Source organism: Microcaecilia unicolor, chromosome 1 (assembly GCF_901765095.1).
Source record: "Microcaecilia unicolor chromosome 1, aMicUni1.1, whole genome shotgun sequence".
Taxonomy (NCBI): domain Eukaryota; kingdom Metazoa; phylum Chordata; class Amphibia; order Gymnophiona; family Siphonopidae; genus Microcaecilia; species Microcaecilia unicolor.
The window spans coordinates 281,592,712-281,611,905 of record NC_044031.1 but is presented as its reverse complement, the minus strand read 5'-3'; the positions used below and the strand labels follow the sequence as shown (position 1 = coordinate 281,611,905).

Sequence of the window (19,194 nt, the reverse complement as noted above, 5' to 3'; positions counted from 1 at the left end):
CCATTCCCTTGGGCCTTATTTTAGGTGGCTTACAGCCTACTTTTAACTGCTTACTGTATTGCAGAATCTTTTTCCGTTTGATGGGAGAATATATGCCATCTACATTAACCATCTACATTAAGAGAAGCTATTCACATGCTACCCATTCCCCCACACCATAGCCATGCTTATATGATATCGCAAAAACTTATAGACCCACCAGGGTAGCATCCCAGCCATGCCCCCCTGTAGAGCGGGCTCCTCACATCTCCCCCCTGATCCCCGCCTTCGTGCTACCGTATAAAGAAGCCTCTCATTTTGCCTCAGGTTCCGTCTGGCCCCTTTACTTCCTGATCCCCTCTTCTCCCATTCCCTCCTACCTATCCACCCTCCCTTCCTCCCAATCCCCCCTCCCTCCCACCCTCCCTTCCCACCCTCCCTTCCTCCCAATCCCCCCTCCCTTCCCCCCAATCCCCCCTCTCTTGCACTCGTACATTGTTTTTTGTTCCCATCCTATCTACCTCTCCCCCCCCCCCCCACGTTCGCACTCACATCCACCTCTCCTTTCGTCCCGACACATCTCCTTACCCAACACATCAGCTTCCATATCCCTACTACCACTTCCCCATTACACACTTCCCTCCTCTTATCCATGACTGAGGCTCTACCCCCCACAGTCATTCCCAATGTGACAAACATTGCTTCCCCTCCCCCCGACCTTCCCTCCTTGTCCACAACTCTAAAGCCATCATAAGTTAACTTGCATGCAAACAGTCTCGCCCTCCACCCAAGGTGTATTGGTTCCTATCTTCCCCAAACAATTTTAACTATAAACATTGACATTTCCTACTATGTTGATTCCCCTGGCCCCACTGTGGTCCAAACCTGTCCATTCATCTCTTAGTCAGTTTGTTATCTTCATGTCCGCTCAGTCCACAAAACCGGATTAGCTCAGTCTTGTCAGCTCCGTGGGAAAAGATCATGAGCATTCCCCGCTCTCATCACGCTTCCGTGCTGACCTCGTGTCTTTTTTCATCTGGTCCTGCATTGAGCTCCATCTCGAGTTGTGTAGTTCAGACAGGGTTTCCCATATCTATAAAAAGGCAATGTCTGGCGCATTAATTTTCTAACTCTTTAATATGTCCCCTTGCTATTTGCCTCATAGTCTGTGCTTCCCTGTATTAGAAACAGCTCCATGTCTTTCCCCACTGGTCTTGTTCTTATAGGTTTTTTTTTCCAATATACTGTCAATTGTTTGGTCCTATTTAAGGGGCCTTCCAAGCTCTCCCTGTTCCATCCTTTACCGCTTCTCCTCCGCCTGTTCTGGAGCCTTCGATAACTTTTCCATGAAGGCTTGTAGCTTTCTACCTTTTTGTTATAGTGAAAGTTTGATTATTGTGTGTAATCCGTACTTTCGCTGGGTATTGAAACCCAAATTTAATTCTTTTCTCTTATAGCTTAGTGCAGAATGGTACTATCCGTTTTCTTCTATAACTCTAAAAGAAAAGTCCTGGAACATCATAATCCGATTCCCTTTGTATTCCACATTGCATTGTTTCTTGTAGTGCTCAAGAATTTTGGCTTTGACGGCATAATTCATGTAGCGGGCAGTGACCACCCTCGGTCTCCCTGTGGTTTCTCTCCTCTGCCCTACTCGATGAATTCTCTCCACCTGCCCCTGGCCCAATTCCGGTTCCAGGCCCAATTGCCTGGGGATCTCTCTTTCTGCCAGGTCCTTCAACTCTGCCTCGGTGACAGATTCGGAGATGCCCACAAACCTAATGTTGTTCCGTTTTCCTCTGTTTTCCTGGTGTTCTACTCATTCAAGCAGTGTGCATACTTGTGTCTCCAGGTCACCGATGCGCTCCTCTGCTACTACCATTTGATGTTCCTGAGAGGCTATTCAGTCTTCTGCATGCTGTATTCTGACCGCGTAGCTGGCGATGCATTCTTTAATGTCGTCCATGCCTGCGTGCAGTTTAGCAAGCTTGTCATCCAGCAATTGTGACATGTTTTTCAAGGACACTTGTACCATGTCCTCATGCATCGGAGGTAAGTTCAGGCTTCGTAGCTGCGGGGTTAGCGGTGTTTGCGCCGCCATTTTATTTTTCACCGCGCTGCTTTTCTCCTTTCCCGGCCTCACGGTTTTTACTAGCATTCCGCTCCTATCTGCCTTTGGAAACCGCACTTGCCGCTTCTGCTCGTGTTGAAATGCCTTGCCCAACTATGTAAGAGAAAATTATGATTCTGCTGTCAACATCAGAAGGGGAAAACAAGTCGAGGGAAGGGGAGCCGAGCTAACAGGCGTCCATTCAGACCTCTGGCATCACGTGACCCCCTCCAGGAGAGAGTCTGATGCCTAAGAAGCCTATCATCCCAAATTTACAGATTTAAATTCCTGCTAAACTGTTATATCAAAAACATTTATTTGGAGCACTCTATTTACCATATAAACTACTATGTAAGTTCATGACTGCATTACTTGCAATTGCATTACACACACACACAAACAAAAAAAAGAATGCAAAGAGGTAGCCCCATCCCCTGACTACCTTCCAATCCCTGGTGGTCTAGTGGTATAATCAGAGCAGGAGTGATCCTCGGCTGCTCTTTCCTATGTTGGCTATACTCTCAAATGGCTGCCTTGACCTCTTGCAGCAGTCTCATGAGGTTGCCTCTAGATCATGGCAGCCATTTTGAGAGCAGAGCTGGCATGGACAGGAGTGGGTGGGGATCATGCCTGCCCTGACTACACTCCTAGGCCGTCAGGATTGTAAGATTGGCCTGAGGAGGAAGGGAGAAAGACAAACAAGACACAGCACAAATTTTTGACTTCCACTGAAAACACAGTCAGTTTTGGCCAAATCCGAAACCATGGCCAATAGCCTTTTGGCTGAAATCGAAACTGGCCAGAAAAAAAGATTTTGGCCAAGTTTCAGCACCATGACTGAAACCGAAATTTGGTCGGTCTCTAAGTTGTACAAACTTCACAATATGCCTGGTACTGGGAAAGTTTATGTTGTGTTAGTGAGATTATAACAGGATCAGAGATATCTTTGTGTGGTGAGTTTTACAGGGAAAAATAATGCTGCCTGTATTAAGTATGGGGGAGAGGGAAAAAGGTGTGTGGGGCGCTTTGGAGATTTAAAGAAGTGTTAGCTGGGGAAGGAAAAGAGAAAGAGATGTGTTGTTTGGTTCTGTGGGATGTGCTAGCTCTATGTGTCTGTGTAGTGGGGAGGCAGAGAGAATGGGCTAGCTGTATGGTTGGGGGGGGTGTCAGGGACAGGTAGGGACATGTCAGCTTTAGATGTGCGTGAGGCAGAAAGAGGTGGCAGTATGCATGGGGGAGACGAGAGAGAAATGGCCTGGCTGTGGGGAGGGGGGTCAGAAAGAGGTTGCAGTGGCAATTGGGTGAAAGGGTACAGAGAGATGAACAGACTGGCGGTGTTCATTGGGGAAAGAGGGAGGAACATGTTGGCTGTATGTATGGGGGAGGGGCCAGAGGAAGAAATATTCTGGCTGTAGGTATGCGTTTGGGGCAGAAAAAGGTGGTAGTGTGCATTTGGGAAACAGAGAAAGGATGGGACAGGCTGGCCATGTGCATTGAGAAGGGGCAGAAAGAGGGATAGGCTGGCTGTATGTGTCTGGGGTGACGGGGGGAGGACAGAGAGGGGCATTTTGCCTGTAGATTTGTGGGGGGATGGTGCAGAAAGAGGTGGAAGTGTGCATTGCTGGAGGGAGGGGCAAAAGAGAGAAATGGACTGGCCATGTTGAATCGGGGATAAGAGGGACATGAGAGAGGGATGGACTGGCTGTATGTATGTGTGTGTGTGGGATAGTGTGCATTGGGTGAGAGGGAGCAGAAAGGTGGAGAGGCTGGTCCATGTGCATTGGAGAGACAAAAGGAGGGACAGGTTTGCTGTGTTTGGGGGTTACAGAGAGGGATATACTTGCAGTAGGTGTGTTAATATGTGGGGCAATGTGTAATGGGAGTGGGGGATAAGAGAGAAAAAGAGTCTGGCCATGTGAATTTGGGGGGGGGGGGGGAGTGAGAGAGAAGATGGGCTTGACTATACATGTGTGTGAGGAGGAAGCTGAAAGAGATGGCAGATAGATGGACAAGTTGGCTTTGCATGTTGGGGGAGGAGAGACAGGGACAGACTGGACATGTGCACTTGGGGGACAAAGGAACGGTTTTGTTTTACTACTTTATGTAGTAAATTTGCCATGGTCCTTATACTCTTCTCCTGTATCTCTACGTTTTCTGACGCTTCACAGTTATGTGGCCAGTGGACAACTGTGTGAAATTTGATTTGGTGTGCCACGAGGATCAGCGTTCTTCAAAGTGTGCCCCAAAATAAAAAAAGGTTGAGAACCACTGATTTAGGGCATTGCCTTTTTTTAGGTACAATTTTTGTTTTGGAAGTTAGTGCTGGCGTAGTAGATTTGATCTAGGTCCTGAGTGACTTTTTTTGTAGAGTTGTAAGCACAGTATGCTTGGGAATGAGAGAGTTTTTGTTGGTTAGCAAAATTACATAAAAATCTGAAATGTTTCTGTCTGGTGAGTTTTATGGAGAAATTTCAAGCTCTGCACCTATTGTTGGGGGAGGGCCAGGGGGTTCTGTGGGTGCAGAACTTGTTTTGCTTTAATACCTTATAAGGAAAGCATATGAGTGCTGCTGTGGGGACTGTACTTCTTTGCTTCACCTATCATGGTAGTGCTGCCACACTTCTGATACATGCTTTGGGAAGGGAGACTGGTGGTTTCTGGGACTGATTTACTGAAGTTTCTTTGCTTACAGATATAGAATTTAAAAAAAGAGCCTTATTAAATAAGTTTCTAAAAAAAGCTATTGGTGATCTGGGAGGGGATTCTCTCTCGGTTTTCCTTCCTTACTCCCCCCCCCCCCCCCCCCCCCCAAAAAAAAAAAAAAAAAAAACACAAATTCACTGTGGACAGTATTGGGGGTAAGGGTAAGGAAAACAGAGAGAGATCTCGACTGCTGGCTCCTAGATTTAATAAAAAACATTTGCCAAGGTCTATGTTATGGAATGTTTATTTTCTCTGGATAGGGCTTTGCTGTGCAACCTAGTTGCAATCAAGTTACGGTGCTATGAGCTGGAACCAAGCAAGAGTCACTCAGTTGAGGATTATCTGAAGGCTTTTTTGGAGACAGAAGTGAAACCCCTCTGGCCCAAAGGTTGGATGCAAGCAAGGTAAGACATTTTGCAGTCCTACAGAAGAAGTGAAAACTTACCAGTGCAAGAACCAAGTTCAAGTCAAGGACAAAATCCATGTCTATGAATTTCAAGTGTGTGTTATGGGTGCAAAGTAAGTCTCCTCAGTGGTAGACTTGAGGAGTTTGATCTCTTTTTCTTCTTTGTTTCACCTGTATTAAAGAAATACTAGGAGATGTAACAGACTACATATCTATTTAGTTACACTTCATTACATGCCTTACAGAATACACTCAAGGCAAGTTAAAATACTATAAAACATCATTTATAATGACAATAATATTCATTAAAACATCCTATGTTGCCCCATTCCCAGACTCAGTAACTCAATAATGCACTTTTCACAGTGGACATGGTGAGCTCTGACCTATGTGACATTCTCAAGCTGTGACAGGACTGGCTTTGAAATGTAAGGAATGTGCAGCATGCCAGTGAGGTGGCACAACGAAAGGGACCACTCCTTTGTGAGCCTGCTGTATAGTCTGTTTGGCTGATTTTAAACAAATTTGTTGTTTCTCCGAGGACAAGCAGGCTGACTATTCTCACGAATGGGTCGTCGTCCGCGACGGCCCAGGAGACCGGCAAAATCTTGAGAGCAAAGAAGAAGTCTCTCAAACACTGCGTCGCGCGGGCAGAGTGCATCGTGCATGCGTGAACAGCTTCCCACCCGCGACATGAGCGTGAGTCCCTCAGTTGCTTTTTTTCCGTGACGCTGGTAACACTGAGTTTTTTTTCTGCTTCACTGTTGCCTTCGGCCCAGGGGAACGCACATGAGTTTTTTTCTTTTCATTGTTCCTTGTTTTTTAATTAGTTCCAACTCAAAACTAAAAAAAAATTTTCTCACCTGTTGTAAATTTTCTTTCTTTCATGGCGGCCCTCTTTTCGCCACGTTATTTTTCCCTTTTTTTCTCTTTTTGTTCCTTTTTTGTTGGCACAATCGCGTCTTTTAATTTCACAGTTGCTGTTTTTTTGCCCATGTATATCAGACACCCAGCGGCTTCAAGCGTTGTACTCGGTGCAACCGGACCATCTCGGGTACCGACCCCCACACGTGGTGTCTCTAGTGCCTTGGGCCCAAACATTTGCCAGCTGCTTGTAAGCTGTACTCTCTAATGAAAAAACGGACCAAAGTGTCTCGGGAGGCTCAGCATGAAAGACCTTTTGCGGATCAGTCCGGTCCTTCGACATTGAAATCGGTGCCGAGGTCGTCGACGTCGAGGGAAGCATCGACTTTGAGAGCGCAGGTAATGGCTGCCGAAAGACCACATCGCGCTGGGAGCAGTGGGTCTCCACTTGTCTCGAGGCCTACTGCTATGCAGGCCCCTCGAGCGAAGGCTAAGAAGCACCGTCATCGTTCTCCTTCCAGACACGGTACCAAGAGCTCCGGGGGAGCCGAGAGATTCGGCACCCAAGAAGCGTCGGCACCGAGAGGACCGCTCATCCTCTATACAGGAGGTGCCGATGCGTCGGTCTTCGGGCAGCTTGGTACCGGCTCTCGAGCCCCCTCAAATTCTGCCACCGACTCCTACACCAGCCCCGCAGCCTTTTCCGATGGAGGCTCTTGACGAGCGCATCATGGCTCTTCTTTTAGAGCTTCTGGAGGGATTGCGCCAGTCTGTGTCTGTGCCAGGGGTGCTTACGCCTCCTGCATCGACTGTGGAAGCGGCATCTGGGCCTTCGCCTGTGGTGAGGTCCCTGTCCTTGTCAGCCGCCACCCCGCAGTCCAGGCAGGGGTCGACTTCTCGGCATTCCCCTCGAGGTCGTCATTCCTCGACGTCGAGACAGGCTCGGGCTGCTCGTAGAGAGCTTTTTTCCGACACCGATGATGAGTGCTCGTGAGAGGAAGAGGAAGATCCCAGATAGGTTTCTGAAGAAGAGTCCTTTGGGGCCCCCTCTGATCCTACTCCGACAATTGAAAGAAGATTGTTTCCACCTGAGAGTCTTTCTTTTTCCTCCTTCGTTTGGGAAATGTCTAAGGACATTCCTTTCCCTATGCAGGTTGTGGATGAGCCCAGGGCCAAGATGCTCGAGGTCTTGGACTATCCTTCTCCGCCCACAGAGATTGCAACGGCCCCCTTGCATAACACACTCAGGGAAGTCTTATGCGAAACTGGTCGTTCTCTCTATCTAATCCAGTGGTCCCCAAAAAAGCTGAGTCCCGGTACAGAGTCCATGGTGAGCCAGTAATGGTGAAGGCCCAACTACCTCACGATTCCATGGTGGTGGACTCTGCTCTCAGAAGAGCCAAGAGTACTAGAGACTATGCCTCTGCACCCCCAGGCAGAGAGTCTAGGACCTTGGATTCTTTTGGGAGGAAAACGTATCAGGCCACTATGCTCGCTGCCAAGATCCAAACTTACCAGCTCTACACGAGCATCCACTTGAGGAACTCGGTGAGGCAACTGTCCAGTTTGGTCGAAACCCTTCCTCCTTAGCCCGCCGAACCTTTTCACCAGGTGGTCAGGCAGCAGAAGGCGTGTCGCAAATTCCTGGCCACAGATTCCTGGCCAGGGGTAGTTAAGACATTTTTGATGTGGCATCCCGATTAGCTGCTCAAGGTATAGTGATGCGCAGACTCTCATGGCTGCGTGTCTCTGACCCGGATCATAAGACCCAGCAGCAAATGGCGGATGTTCCTTGCCGGGGGGATAATCTTTTTGGAGAAAAAGTAGAGGACATGGTCGATCAGATCAAAAAGCACCATGATGCTATGGATTCTCTCTCCCGTCGGTCGTCTTCTGCTACCACCTCCTCATCTAGGAGATTTTTGGAGGGAAGAGGAGTGCTTCCTATTCCTACAATAGGCGTAGGTACACTCCTGCTTCTCGGCAGCCTGTCCAGGCTCAGTCCAAGCGCGCTCGTTCCCGTCAACGGCATGCGACCAAGGCCCCTGCGGCTCCCCAGCAACAGCAAGGGGCAGGCTTTTGACTGGCTCCAGTGCAGCATAGCCTCAGAAAAAGTGTCCGTACCGGATGGCTTGCCGGTCGGAGGGAGGTTAATATTTTTTCACCAAAGGTGGCTTCTTATAACCTCCAACAAGTTGGTTCTTCAAATAGTTTGGTTAGGATACACTCTCAGTCTGGAATCCATGTTTTCCACCGGGAGCTCAGTTCTTCAGCTCCCAGTACAAGCAGGTACTTGCAGAGGAACTCTCCGCCCTTCTAAAGGCCAATGAGGTCGAACCCGTTCCACCAGGGGAAGAAGGGCTGGGATTCTATTCCAGGTGCTTCCTTGTGCAAGAGAAAACAGGGGGGATGCATCCCATCCTAGACCTAAGGGCCCTGAACAAATTCCTTGTCCGAGAAAAGTTCAGGATGGTGTCCCTAGGCACCCTTCTTCCCATGATTCAGAAAAAAGATTGGCTGTGCTCTCTGGACTTAAAGGATGCCTATACCCACATCTCGATCTTCCCAGCTCACAGGAAGTATCTCCGATTTCGGTTGGGAACTTGGCACTTTCAGTACTGTGTACTGCCCTTTGGCCTCGCGTCTGCGCCCAGAGTTTTCACAAAGTGTGTGGCAGTTGTCGCAGCATCGCTACGCAGACTGGGAGTGCATGTCTTCCCATATCTCGACAATTGGCTGGTAAACAGCACCTCAGAGGCAGGCGCTCTACAGTCCATGCGGATGACTATTTGAGTGCTGGAGCTACTGGGGTTTGTAATCAATTATCCCAAGTCCCCATCTTGTCCCGGTTCAGAAATTGGAATTCATCGGAGCACTGTTGGACACACGGACGTCTCAAGCTTATCTTCCTCAGGCAAGGGCAGACAATCTCCTGGCCCTAGTGTCCCTGGCTCGAGCATCTCAACAGATCACAGCTCGGCAGATGTTGAGACTCTTAGGACACATGGCTTCCACAGTTCATGTAACTCCCATGGCACGCCTGCATATGAGATCAGCTCAATGGACCCTAGCTTCCCAGTGGAGCCAGGCCACAGGGGATCTTGAGGATGTCATCCATCTTTCCACCAACTTTTCCAATTCCCTACTCTGGTGGACTATTCGATCCAATCTGATCTTGGGACGTCCATTCCAAATTCCTCAGCCACAAAAGTGCTGACGACAGATGCATATGCATCCCTCTTGGGGTGGGGAGCTCATGTAGATGGGCTTCACACTCAAGGAGTTTGGTCCTTTCAGGAAAAGGGTCTTCAGATCAACCTCCTGGAATTATGAGCGATCTGGAACACTCTGAAGGATTTCAGAGATCGGCTGTCCAACCAAATTATTCTAATTCAGACTGACAATCAAGTTGCTATGTATTACACCAACAAGCAGGGGGGCACCGGATCTTGCCCTCTGTGTAAGGAAGCCGTCCGGATGTGGCTTTGGGTGCACCATCACAGCATTTTTCTCCATGCCATGTATCTGGCAGGCGTAAACAGTCTGGCCGACAGATTGAGCAGGATCATGCAACCTCACGAGTGGTCACTGAACATGGACATAGTCTGCAAGATCTTCCGAGTGTTGGGCACCCCCTCGGTGGATCTTTTTGCCACTCAGATCAGTCACAAAGTCCCTCAGTTCTGTTCCAGACTTCAGGCCCATGACAGACTTGCGTCAGATGCCTTTCTCCTTCATTGGGGGGCAGGCCTTCTGTATGCGTAACCTCCCATACCTCTAGTAGGGAAGACTTTGCTGAAACTCAAGCAAGACCGTGGAACCATGATTCTGATTGCACCCTTTTGGCCTCGTCAGATCTGGTTCCCTTTTCTTTTGGAGTTGTCCTCCGAAGAACCGTGGAGATTGGGGTGTTTTCCGACTCTAATCACCCAGAACGAGGGGTCGCTTCTACATCCCAACCTCCAGTCTGGCTCTCACGGCCTGGATGTTGAGAGCTTAGAGTTTGCCTCTTTGGGTCTTTTAGAGAGTGTCTCCCGAGTCTTGCTTGCTTCCGGGAAAGATTCCACAAAAAAGTGTTATTCTTTCAAATGGAGGAGGTTTGCCATCTGGTGTGACAGCAAGGCCGTAGATCCCTTTTCTTCTCCTGCTTGAATACCTTCTACACTTATCAGAGTCTTGTCTCAAGACCAACTCCGTAAGGGTTCACCTTAGTGCAATTAGTGCTTATCAACGTGTAGAGGGTAAGCCTATCTCTGGACAGACTTTAGTAGTTCGCTTTATGAGAGGTTTGCTTTTGTCAAACCCCCAGTCAAACCTCCACCAGTGTCATGGGATCTCAACGTCGTTCTCACCCAGCTGATGAAAGCTCCTTTTGAGCCACTGAGTTCCTGCCATCTGAAGTACTTGACCTGGACGGTCATTTTCTTGATGGCTGTTACTTCAGCTCGTAGAGTCAGTGAGCTCCAAGCCCTGGTAGTGCATGCACCTTATATCAAGTTTCATCATAACAGAGTAGTCCTCCACACTCACCCTAAATTCTTGCCGAAGGTGGTGTCGGAGTTCCATCTGAACCAGTCAATTGTCTTGCCAACATTTTTCCCTGTCCTCATACCCGCCCTGGTGAAGACACATTGCATACCTTGGAGTGTAAGAGAGCATTGGCCTTTTACATGGAGCGGACAAAGCCCTTTAGACAGTCTGCCAGCGAGTAGCCATCGGAAAACGCACAATCTCTAATTGGCTAGCGGATTGCATATCCTTTACTTATGCCCAGGCTGGGCTGACTCTAGAGGGCCATGTCACGGCTCATAATGTCAGAGCCATGGCTGCATCAGTGGCTCACTTGAAGTCAGCTTCTATTGAAGAGATTTGCAAAGCTGCTTTGTGGTCATAAGTCCACACATTCACATTTCACTACTGCCTTCAGCAGGATACCTGACGCGACAGTCTGTTTGAGCAGTTGGTGCTGCAGAATCTGTTCAGGGTTTAGAATCCGACTCCACCCTCCTAGGCCCATTTCTGTTCTGTTCCAAGCTGCACTCTCACGTAGTTGTGTTTCTTTTCAGGTCAATCTCTGTTATGTTCTCGCCATTGCGAGGCCCAATTGACCAATGTTCATTGTTTTGAGTGAGCCTGGGGGCTAGGGATACCCCATTCATGAGAATAGTCAGCCTGCTTGTCCTCGGAGAAAGTAAAGATACATACCTGTAGCAGGTATTCTCCGAGGACAGCAGGCTGATTATTCTCACATACCACCCTCCTCCCCTTGGAGTTGTTTTAGTTTCTGGTTTGCTTTTTTATTAAACTGAGGGACTCGCGCTCGTGTTGCGGGTGGGAAGCCCTTCGCGCATGCGCGGTGCACTCTGCCCGCGCAACGCAGCGTTCGAGAGACTTCTTCTTTGCTCTCAAGATTTTGCCGGTCTCCTGGGCTGTCGCAGACGACGACCCATTCGTGAGAATAATCAGCCTGCTGTCTTCGGAGAATACCTGCTACAGGTATGTATCTTCACTTTACTATCACACCTGAAGATGTGTTTTCCCCAATACAAATAATTACAGGCTGGAGTAAGTTTGGAAGCTCAAATCCTATGTACAAACAAATTTATTGGCATAGCTTGCAAATATTTTATGACTATCAATTCAGCATATTGTTCATCTTTAAAATTGGCACTTATCAATGCTCGTTCAGTAAAGAAAAAAAGTGGCTTTTCTTGCTGGTATAATTATGAACTAAGGTTTAGATTTGTAAGGTATTACCAGGACATGGCTTATGGAATCAGATGCTGCTAGTCAACATCTATTATGTCACCTGAGGTATGTGTTAACATGTTATTCTAAAAATTAATGTCTGGTAGAGGGAATTGTGATTATTTGTGCTGAGTTCAATCTTAAATATGTAGATTTTCAGTTCTTACAATCTTGAGTTTTTAGTTTTGACCAACAGCCACTAGGGTACTTTGTATAGTGTATATTCCACCCGACCTTATGGCCATAATTTACCATTATTTATGGAATTTATTTGAAATGCTTCTTGTTTGCTTTTTAGGGGAGAATTCTCATTTTAGTATCTCTTCAACCTCACACGTAGTGCAAGATTGGTTTTATGTTGCCCTTTTGGAGCACAAGCAAATAGTTGTTTCAGAAACAGAGAAAAAAAGCACATCTTATAGTTTACTTTCCTTGTAATCTTGCTGATCATCTTAAGTTGCTATGGAATGTTCTAGTCCCTTGGTTAGATTACCATTTGTTAGTGATACAGTATTGGCAAAAGATGGTTAGTTAATAGAAACATTGGTGGTTACTTATAAATGGATTTGGGGTTTTTTAGATCATGAGACATTAGCCCTTATTTGGCCCTTTCCCCAGGAAGCACCAAAAGATCAATTGGTAACAATATTTTGCAGAGACAGACAGGCACCCATGGTACACTGGTACTTCGCTGAGAAAAATTGAGTTTTACAATGCTTTGTCAACAAACGACATAAGAAGGGGATAAAGTGAAAAGTAATTGTTCCTTATTTAAATATACAAAGTTGATATATGATGTGAAACTTGCATTCAATAATAAGACTCAAAAGGCATTGTCACACCTTTCTATTCTCTTTTGGACAGTGAAAATGAGGTTTCTGTAGTAAACATCTAAAATAACACAGTGCAGAAATTGTTAGTTTTCTTTGTTATAGGAAGATTGATTTCCTGATTGGCAATCTTCCCCATAGTAGGATGTATATTGATTAAGATATGAAGATTTGTAGCATACTTATGGTCCCAATTTGCTAGTTATTCCCTTTCAAATGGAAAAGAAATTGGGACCTTTAAAATCCTCTGCTTGAATATTGGAGTTTCATGTATTGTAGCACTGAAAGTTGTGTGAACTACAATTAGCCCTTTTATATTTATGATATGATTAATACCTCATTGAAGGAAGGGCCAGTATTAGTCCAGGGCAAAAGGGTAATACTTCTGACCCTTTGGATTCTGGGAATTCTTCGAGGACAAGCAGGCTATCATAGCCTTGTATCTGAGTGGTGATATGTGACAGAGCCTGTGCAGGAACACTCCAGCCTTTTTACAACAAACTTTGAAAGCATTGTACTGTACTGTATATGCACATGCCTTCCTGCCTGCCATTATTGCACGGGACTCTGCTGTACACTTGTCAGCTCATATCAGAATTTTGTTACGATTGGTACCATGTGTTTTTCAGTTTTTCACTACTGTGTAAGTTCTATTAGTATCACACAGGGACCAGTTCTGATTTCTTTTAGTGTCCCTAATTATGTTTTTCAGCCTTTTATAAGTTTTCTTTATGTTTCATGGGCCTGGTCCAGGCCGCGTTAAGGCCTTGGATACCTGGCCTGGTTATTTTTCAAAACTGAGTCATTTGATTTTGATGTACAATTTTTGTGGTTTTAAGAAGTGTGCCAGGTGTAATAGACCATATCCATCATGCATACTCATAAGTGCCTGGGACCCAATCATAATCCCTCTTCTTGTAATCTATGTTCGCAGCTGTCAAATAGGATGTTTAAAGATTGAGATAAATAGCACAAAGGAATTTTGGTGCATATAAGTCTGGTCCATCAGCATCCGAAGCACTGGTCTCCGTGACTCCAGGAGCCACGTCCACATATTGGAGCACATTAGCATCGAGTGCATCGAACATCAATAGGTCATAATCTGATCTTCTCCCGAGGAAGAGGTGGAGATCAAGGTGCACCTACATCAATCACCCTCAGAGTGATGACAAGAATATTTAGACACCAGTGTCACCGGTGCCCTTGAATTACCCCTAACATGAGAACCGTTCATCCTCCTTCACATTGGAGGGGGTGCAACAGCCTCTGAGGAGCCAGGACAAAGCCTCTGAGGAGCCAAGTGACTCAAGGGAATATGGCTATCCCAACTGTATTGGACCAGTCATTGATAATGGCAGCCTTCAAGAAGCAGCTCATGAGAAAGTTCGAAGATCACATGGAGCATTTCTTTGACCAGGGCAAAGCTTTGGCTTCAAATGCATTTATGCTGAGGCTCAAGGCAGTGCAACCCATGAAACCCATTCACTGCCTGCAGAAGATGTATTGATACTGAGACTTCAAAGGGTATTGCAGTTGGTGCAGACTGTGCCAGTGTTGTTCTCCAGCCCATGGGGGGAGGAAGCTTTCCAGGTGAGAAAAGAAGTGAGGAGGGTAATCAGTTGGGTTGGGGTGGCCAAGGCTCTGCATTAGCGCCTATATTTTTCACTATATGTATGTGTGCTTTGTTTTTGTAACTTACTACTAGAAGTGGGAATTGATTTTAAGATATGTGCAGATGATGTGGTTTATTGGCCCACTGTTGGCACAGACATTTAATCCTATAACTATATAGACTAATTTTGCTAGAATAAAATAGTAGTTGATACAGAATAGATTAGTACTCAATTTTGGAACAACAGAGGCTTTATTCATACCTAAAAACAAGAGTCTTGTCCTTCCAGATCAAACTGTGATTTCAGTAAAGCAAGAGGTAAATTACCTAGGAGTGGTGCTTAATGGGAACCTTTCCATATGCCTACAGATTGCAAAAGTGGTTTGATCAGCCTACTTTAAATGATATTTGCTGGCTCCAATGGATTTTTGTTCTGTACTTCAAACCATGCTTTTACCAAATTTGGATTATTGTAACTCTGTATGTAGGTCTTAAGAGTATCTGCTTGAGACCTTTACAGTTGGCACAAAAAGCAGCCACAGGGTTTCTGACTGTACTACTCCTGTTTTGTTTGAATTACACTGATTGCCAATTAAATCTGGAAAGCAGTTTCAACTACTGGTATTCACAGAGTATCTTCTAGACCTACAGTCTTTATGGATATATTCTGGGTCAAATGCTTCAATCAACAGAAGCACAGATGTTAATCTGTTCAACAAATTAAAGTGTATAAGATCAAATGGTGATGCATGATTTCTGTGTCTGGGATAGAACATTGGAACCATTTACCAATAGTTTTGTTTCAGGAGGATATGTTAAGTTTTCAGAAGAAATTGAAGACTTTGTGGGGATTTTTGTTTGTTTTGGGGGTTTGGGGTTTTTTTTTTTTCCTTATTCTGAGATGCTTTTGGAAATATTGTTTTATTTGTATATTTGTTTTATATTTGTCTTTTTTTACATGTTTATTTTATTTGAACCACTGAGGATTGCCAAGGATCAGTTTGGACCATGGTGTCCTGAATGCTACTGAGGACAAGGAGATACAGAGGCATATTTTCAAAGCACTTAGACTTACAAAGTTTCATAGTAACCTGTGGAACTTTATAAGTCTTAAGTTATATGAAAATGAGCCCCATAGGGTCTTCAGAACTGCTTTTAAGTAAATAAACTATTTTATTCTCCTGTCTCGCCTATAAGTTGCAGAAAATATCCACAATTTCACTTTCTTTTGATAATTGGGATAGCACAGCTCTACCACAAATCCTGTGGGAAGGAATTCCTTGTAAATCTTTTAAGTTGCTGATTTTGGTGCGTTCTAGGTTAATACTGACCAGATGTTAATAGCCTTTGCCTTTCAGGTAAATTGGTGGTATTTTAGGTATTAAATTTCATAGTAAGTTCTTATTTCTAATATTTCTACTGTTTATATATTTAAGCTACCTTGCTAAAAGAGGCTGTGGATTCAGAACATCAGATTACGAACTAGTCAGGAATCTTGGGATACTGCTCGACCCAGTGGTTCCCAAACCTGGTCCTGGAGGCACCCAAGCCAGTCAGGTTTTCAGGATACCCACAATGAATATTCATGAGAGAGATTTTTGTGCAGTGGAAGCGGTGCATGCAGATCTCTATTATAAACATTCATTGTGGGTATCCTGAAAACCTGACTGGTTGGGGTGACTCCAGGACCAGGTTTGGGAACCACTGTGCTAGACTCATCTCTTACTTTTGATCTCACAAATACAAACAACCTTTAAAAATTGTTCCTTTCTGTGGCAACTACGAAAGCTTTCTCCATATGTTAAAAAGACAAGCCTGACCACAGTGGTCCATGTTGTCAACAGCACGGCTTGACTACTGTAATGCCCTGTACACTGGTCAAATCATAAAGAGTTTGCACCATCTCTAACCAATTCAGAGTGCTGCGGTATGACTAATAGAAGGCTGCAAGCAGTGTGACACTTCACACCCTTCCTGCAAAAATGACACTGGTTATCAGTACCTTACAGGGCTAAATTTAAAACTCAATTTGATTTTTAATTTCCTCAGACAAAATGAACTAAAGTACTTAAAAGAGTAAGCCCTCTATACACCTTTGAGACTTCTAAGGTCCTGTCAAGGAGCATCACTATCTGTACTCTTGTCAAAAGAAATGGCACAATGTGATATCCACCAGTGAGCCTTCTCAGCAGTAGCCCCCACACTCTGGAACTTACTCTCAGTGGGGGCCACACTAACTCAAGACTACCTTTACTGTAAGAATTAGTGAAAGCCTGGCTTTTCTCCTAAGCCTTTAATATATGTGGTGACTGACTATCCACTCACTCCACCTGGACTAGCTTCCTGCACACCCTGTAACTTAGCCTAGTTCCTCATATCTTATTCAACTGTACATATAATCGCATTCAATTTAGCCACCCATCTATGTATCCCAATTGTCCCCTCTATATATCTCAACTGCACCTGGTCTCTCAGCTACATAGAAAGATAGTATTAACGTTATATCTTTTATTTGAATGTTCCTCCATACTGGCTATTTTGGTGGTATCTATATTGTACTGAATTTATTGTTTTTCTGTTTTATGATTGTTCTGCAGTTTTATTAAATGTGTATATTTCTGATACTGTTTCATGTTATTCCTCTTACCGGGTTTCAAGTTGCCATTTCCAAGTTTACCTCGTTGATTGTATTTGTTTGTATTTGGTCATTTTAATATTGTTATACTGTGAATAAAATTGTAAGGTTTATGTTAAACCGTGCCTGCTGTACATTACCTTGGGTGGATCCCTTCATAAATGCAGTTAATAAATCCCAATAAATAAATACCTGTCCTTCACTTAATATGACTGACTGTATTAATTCCTGTAGTTTTGTTACATTCTGAAGGGCTAAGTTTATTTTTTAACTCGTTAGAATCTTGGGCAAACATATAAAGGTGATAACTCAGTTGCAGGGGAAAATAAGTATTTAAGTCTCACAAGGTTATTTTGCTTAGGACATAAGAAATTCTCTTTATTAGACATGAAATCTTGGTTTCAGCACAAATGGTTTTGTATGATATGGGCGTTATATAAAAGAAGAATGTCTGCAATTATTTTTTGTTTAGAAGTATAATAAATCAAGATGATTTTAGAAGTCTGGGCATTCATTGCAAAAGCATGCAGAAGAATTACACAGTAGTGCGGTACACATATGGGGCTTCAAGAGGGTGACAAACTGATCAAGTTTAAAGTGTTTTTAAGAATATTGAGGGTACCAATTATTTTAATGCTTTGTCTGAGCTCTGTTCATCTGAAGTATGAAGAGAGGAGGTAAAGCACAAACTTGCCATTTGAGAGATAAGATGTTGACGCTATAATCTGGACCGATGAATTGTTTGATCTTTAAGCCATATGCAGCGATGAGCAAAGTATCCAGCTGAAATTTTTTCGTTGACTGGGGACTGAATGCTCAACTCAGGTTTGCTACCAGCAAAGACTCAACATGATAGTAGTCCACCCTTTTTCTATCGGGTCATAATTTTATATTTTGTAATATTTGGAGGTCCAAAACATGCACCATCATATTTTCCTGCATAGAGGCAAAATATGTCTTTCGTGTACCCCCCCCCCCCCCCAAGTCTTCTTCTAGTCTTTGTCTCTCATATACGCCCCCAGCTTGTACCCAGTCTCTCTCAGGTAGACCCTTCCCTCCTCCCCTTCGGCTTCTTTATCACCTGGATAGCTCAGCTGCATCAAAACTGCACAACTCTGGCTTCCCCACTGTGACTCTTGTTTATTTACACCTTATATGTGTGTAAACAAAGAAACTGACACCTATTATAAAGAAGAATAATCAAACATTTTTATTTTTTCAACTGTCCTCCCTTGGACAGAGGCAGCATGAGAACATCACACTGGAAGCAAAGTATACTCACAAAATATATTTAGCAGTAATACAGAGATATATGTTTGCTCAGCAGTAATACAGAGATATATGCTTGCTTTGCTTAAGATACATTTATTCTCCTCAGTTTATATAGACTTACATTCGTGCTGCACCCAATACCTGCACGTCAGCAACCCCTTTCCTTTGAAGCCTGCCTGTTCTTTTTTTTCTCTTCCTTATCTACAAATGCCAGCAACATTCTTTCTGCCCTAGCACAGACTGTGTCTGTTTCACACCAGGCTGCTCAAGGCTGATTCTATGACTCCCTTATTATTTTCACAGGTTTGTGACTCATATCTCTTTTGCCTTAATACTTGCATTCCACTGACCATAGGAACTTTCTATTTTCTCATTATATTTAACACACTCTGGCTCTCTGTATGATTCAGCCACATGGTGAAAAAGTTTGGGTTGGTCACACAATTTCAGATCCTCTTTAATGGTTACCATCTCTAGCAAATAATTTTAAATAGATATACACAAATATGATCCTACTTTGCTTTCTGTGTTTATTAATAGAGATCCCCTTTCTTTTAGATATCTATGCTGTACTCTAAACTGTTGTTAAATTAAACTCTAAACAGAGGCTTCCATTAACTGTTAGCTGTGCTCTAAACTGCCTTTGTTAAATAAGCAGATGAAAAAAGGACACTGAAATTACCTATTTAGCCCAAGTCTTTTCCCAAATTTGAGTGCAATTTCCCAGCAGGTAAATACCAGTGAAGTTTTCCTCCCTTCAGCAGGTCCTGTTTCGGTACTTCTAGGAGATCTTTAACCCAAATGTCTTCCACTTTTCAAATGGAAGAGGTTTTCTAAATGGTACAAAGGAAGGTACATATCTCTTCTGTCCTACAGTCCAAGTTCATCTTAAGGCAGTTGGCACTTAACATGTTTAGGTTCAGAACAAGCCAGTTTCTTTGTTTCTGGTAAATCTCTTCATGTGAAATCTTGTCAAATGAAATATTTCATAAGGAACTTCAGCAATTGTCATAGCAGTCATCTCTTTTTGAAGTT

At 44.4% G+C, this 19,194-nt stretch overlaps 1 protein-coding gene across 2 annotated transcripts in view; it reads left to right on the top strand.

The window, feature by feature from the left end:
• The window catches only part of UBN2 (ubinuclein 2), a 371,797-nt gene that overhangs the window by 222,352 nt on the left and 130,251 nt on the right, over positions 1-19,194 (top strand). For both annotated transcript variants that reach the window (XM_030207117.1, XM_030207109.1), the window contains exon 9: positions 5,053-5,196. In XM_030207117.1, coding sequence (XP_030062977.1) covers positions 5,053-5,196 — 144 coding nt within the window. The remainder of the gene's footprint in view (positions 1-5,052; positions 5,197-19,194) is intronic.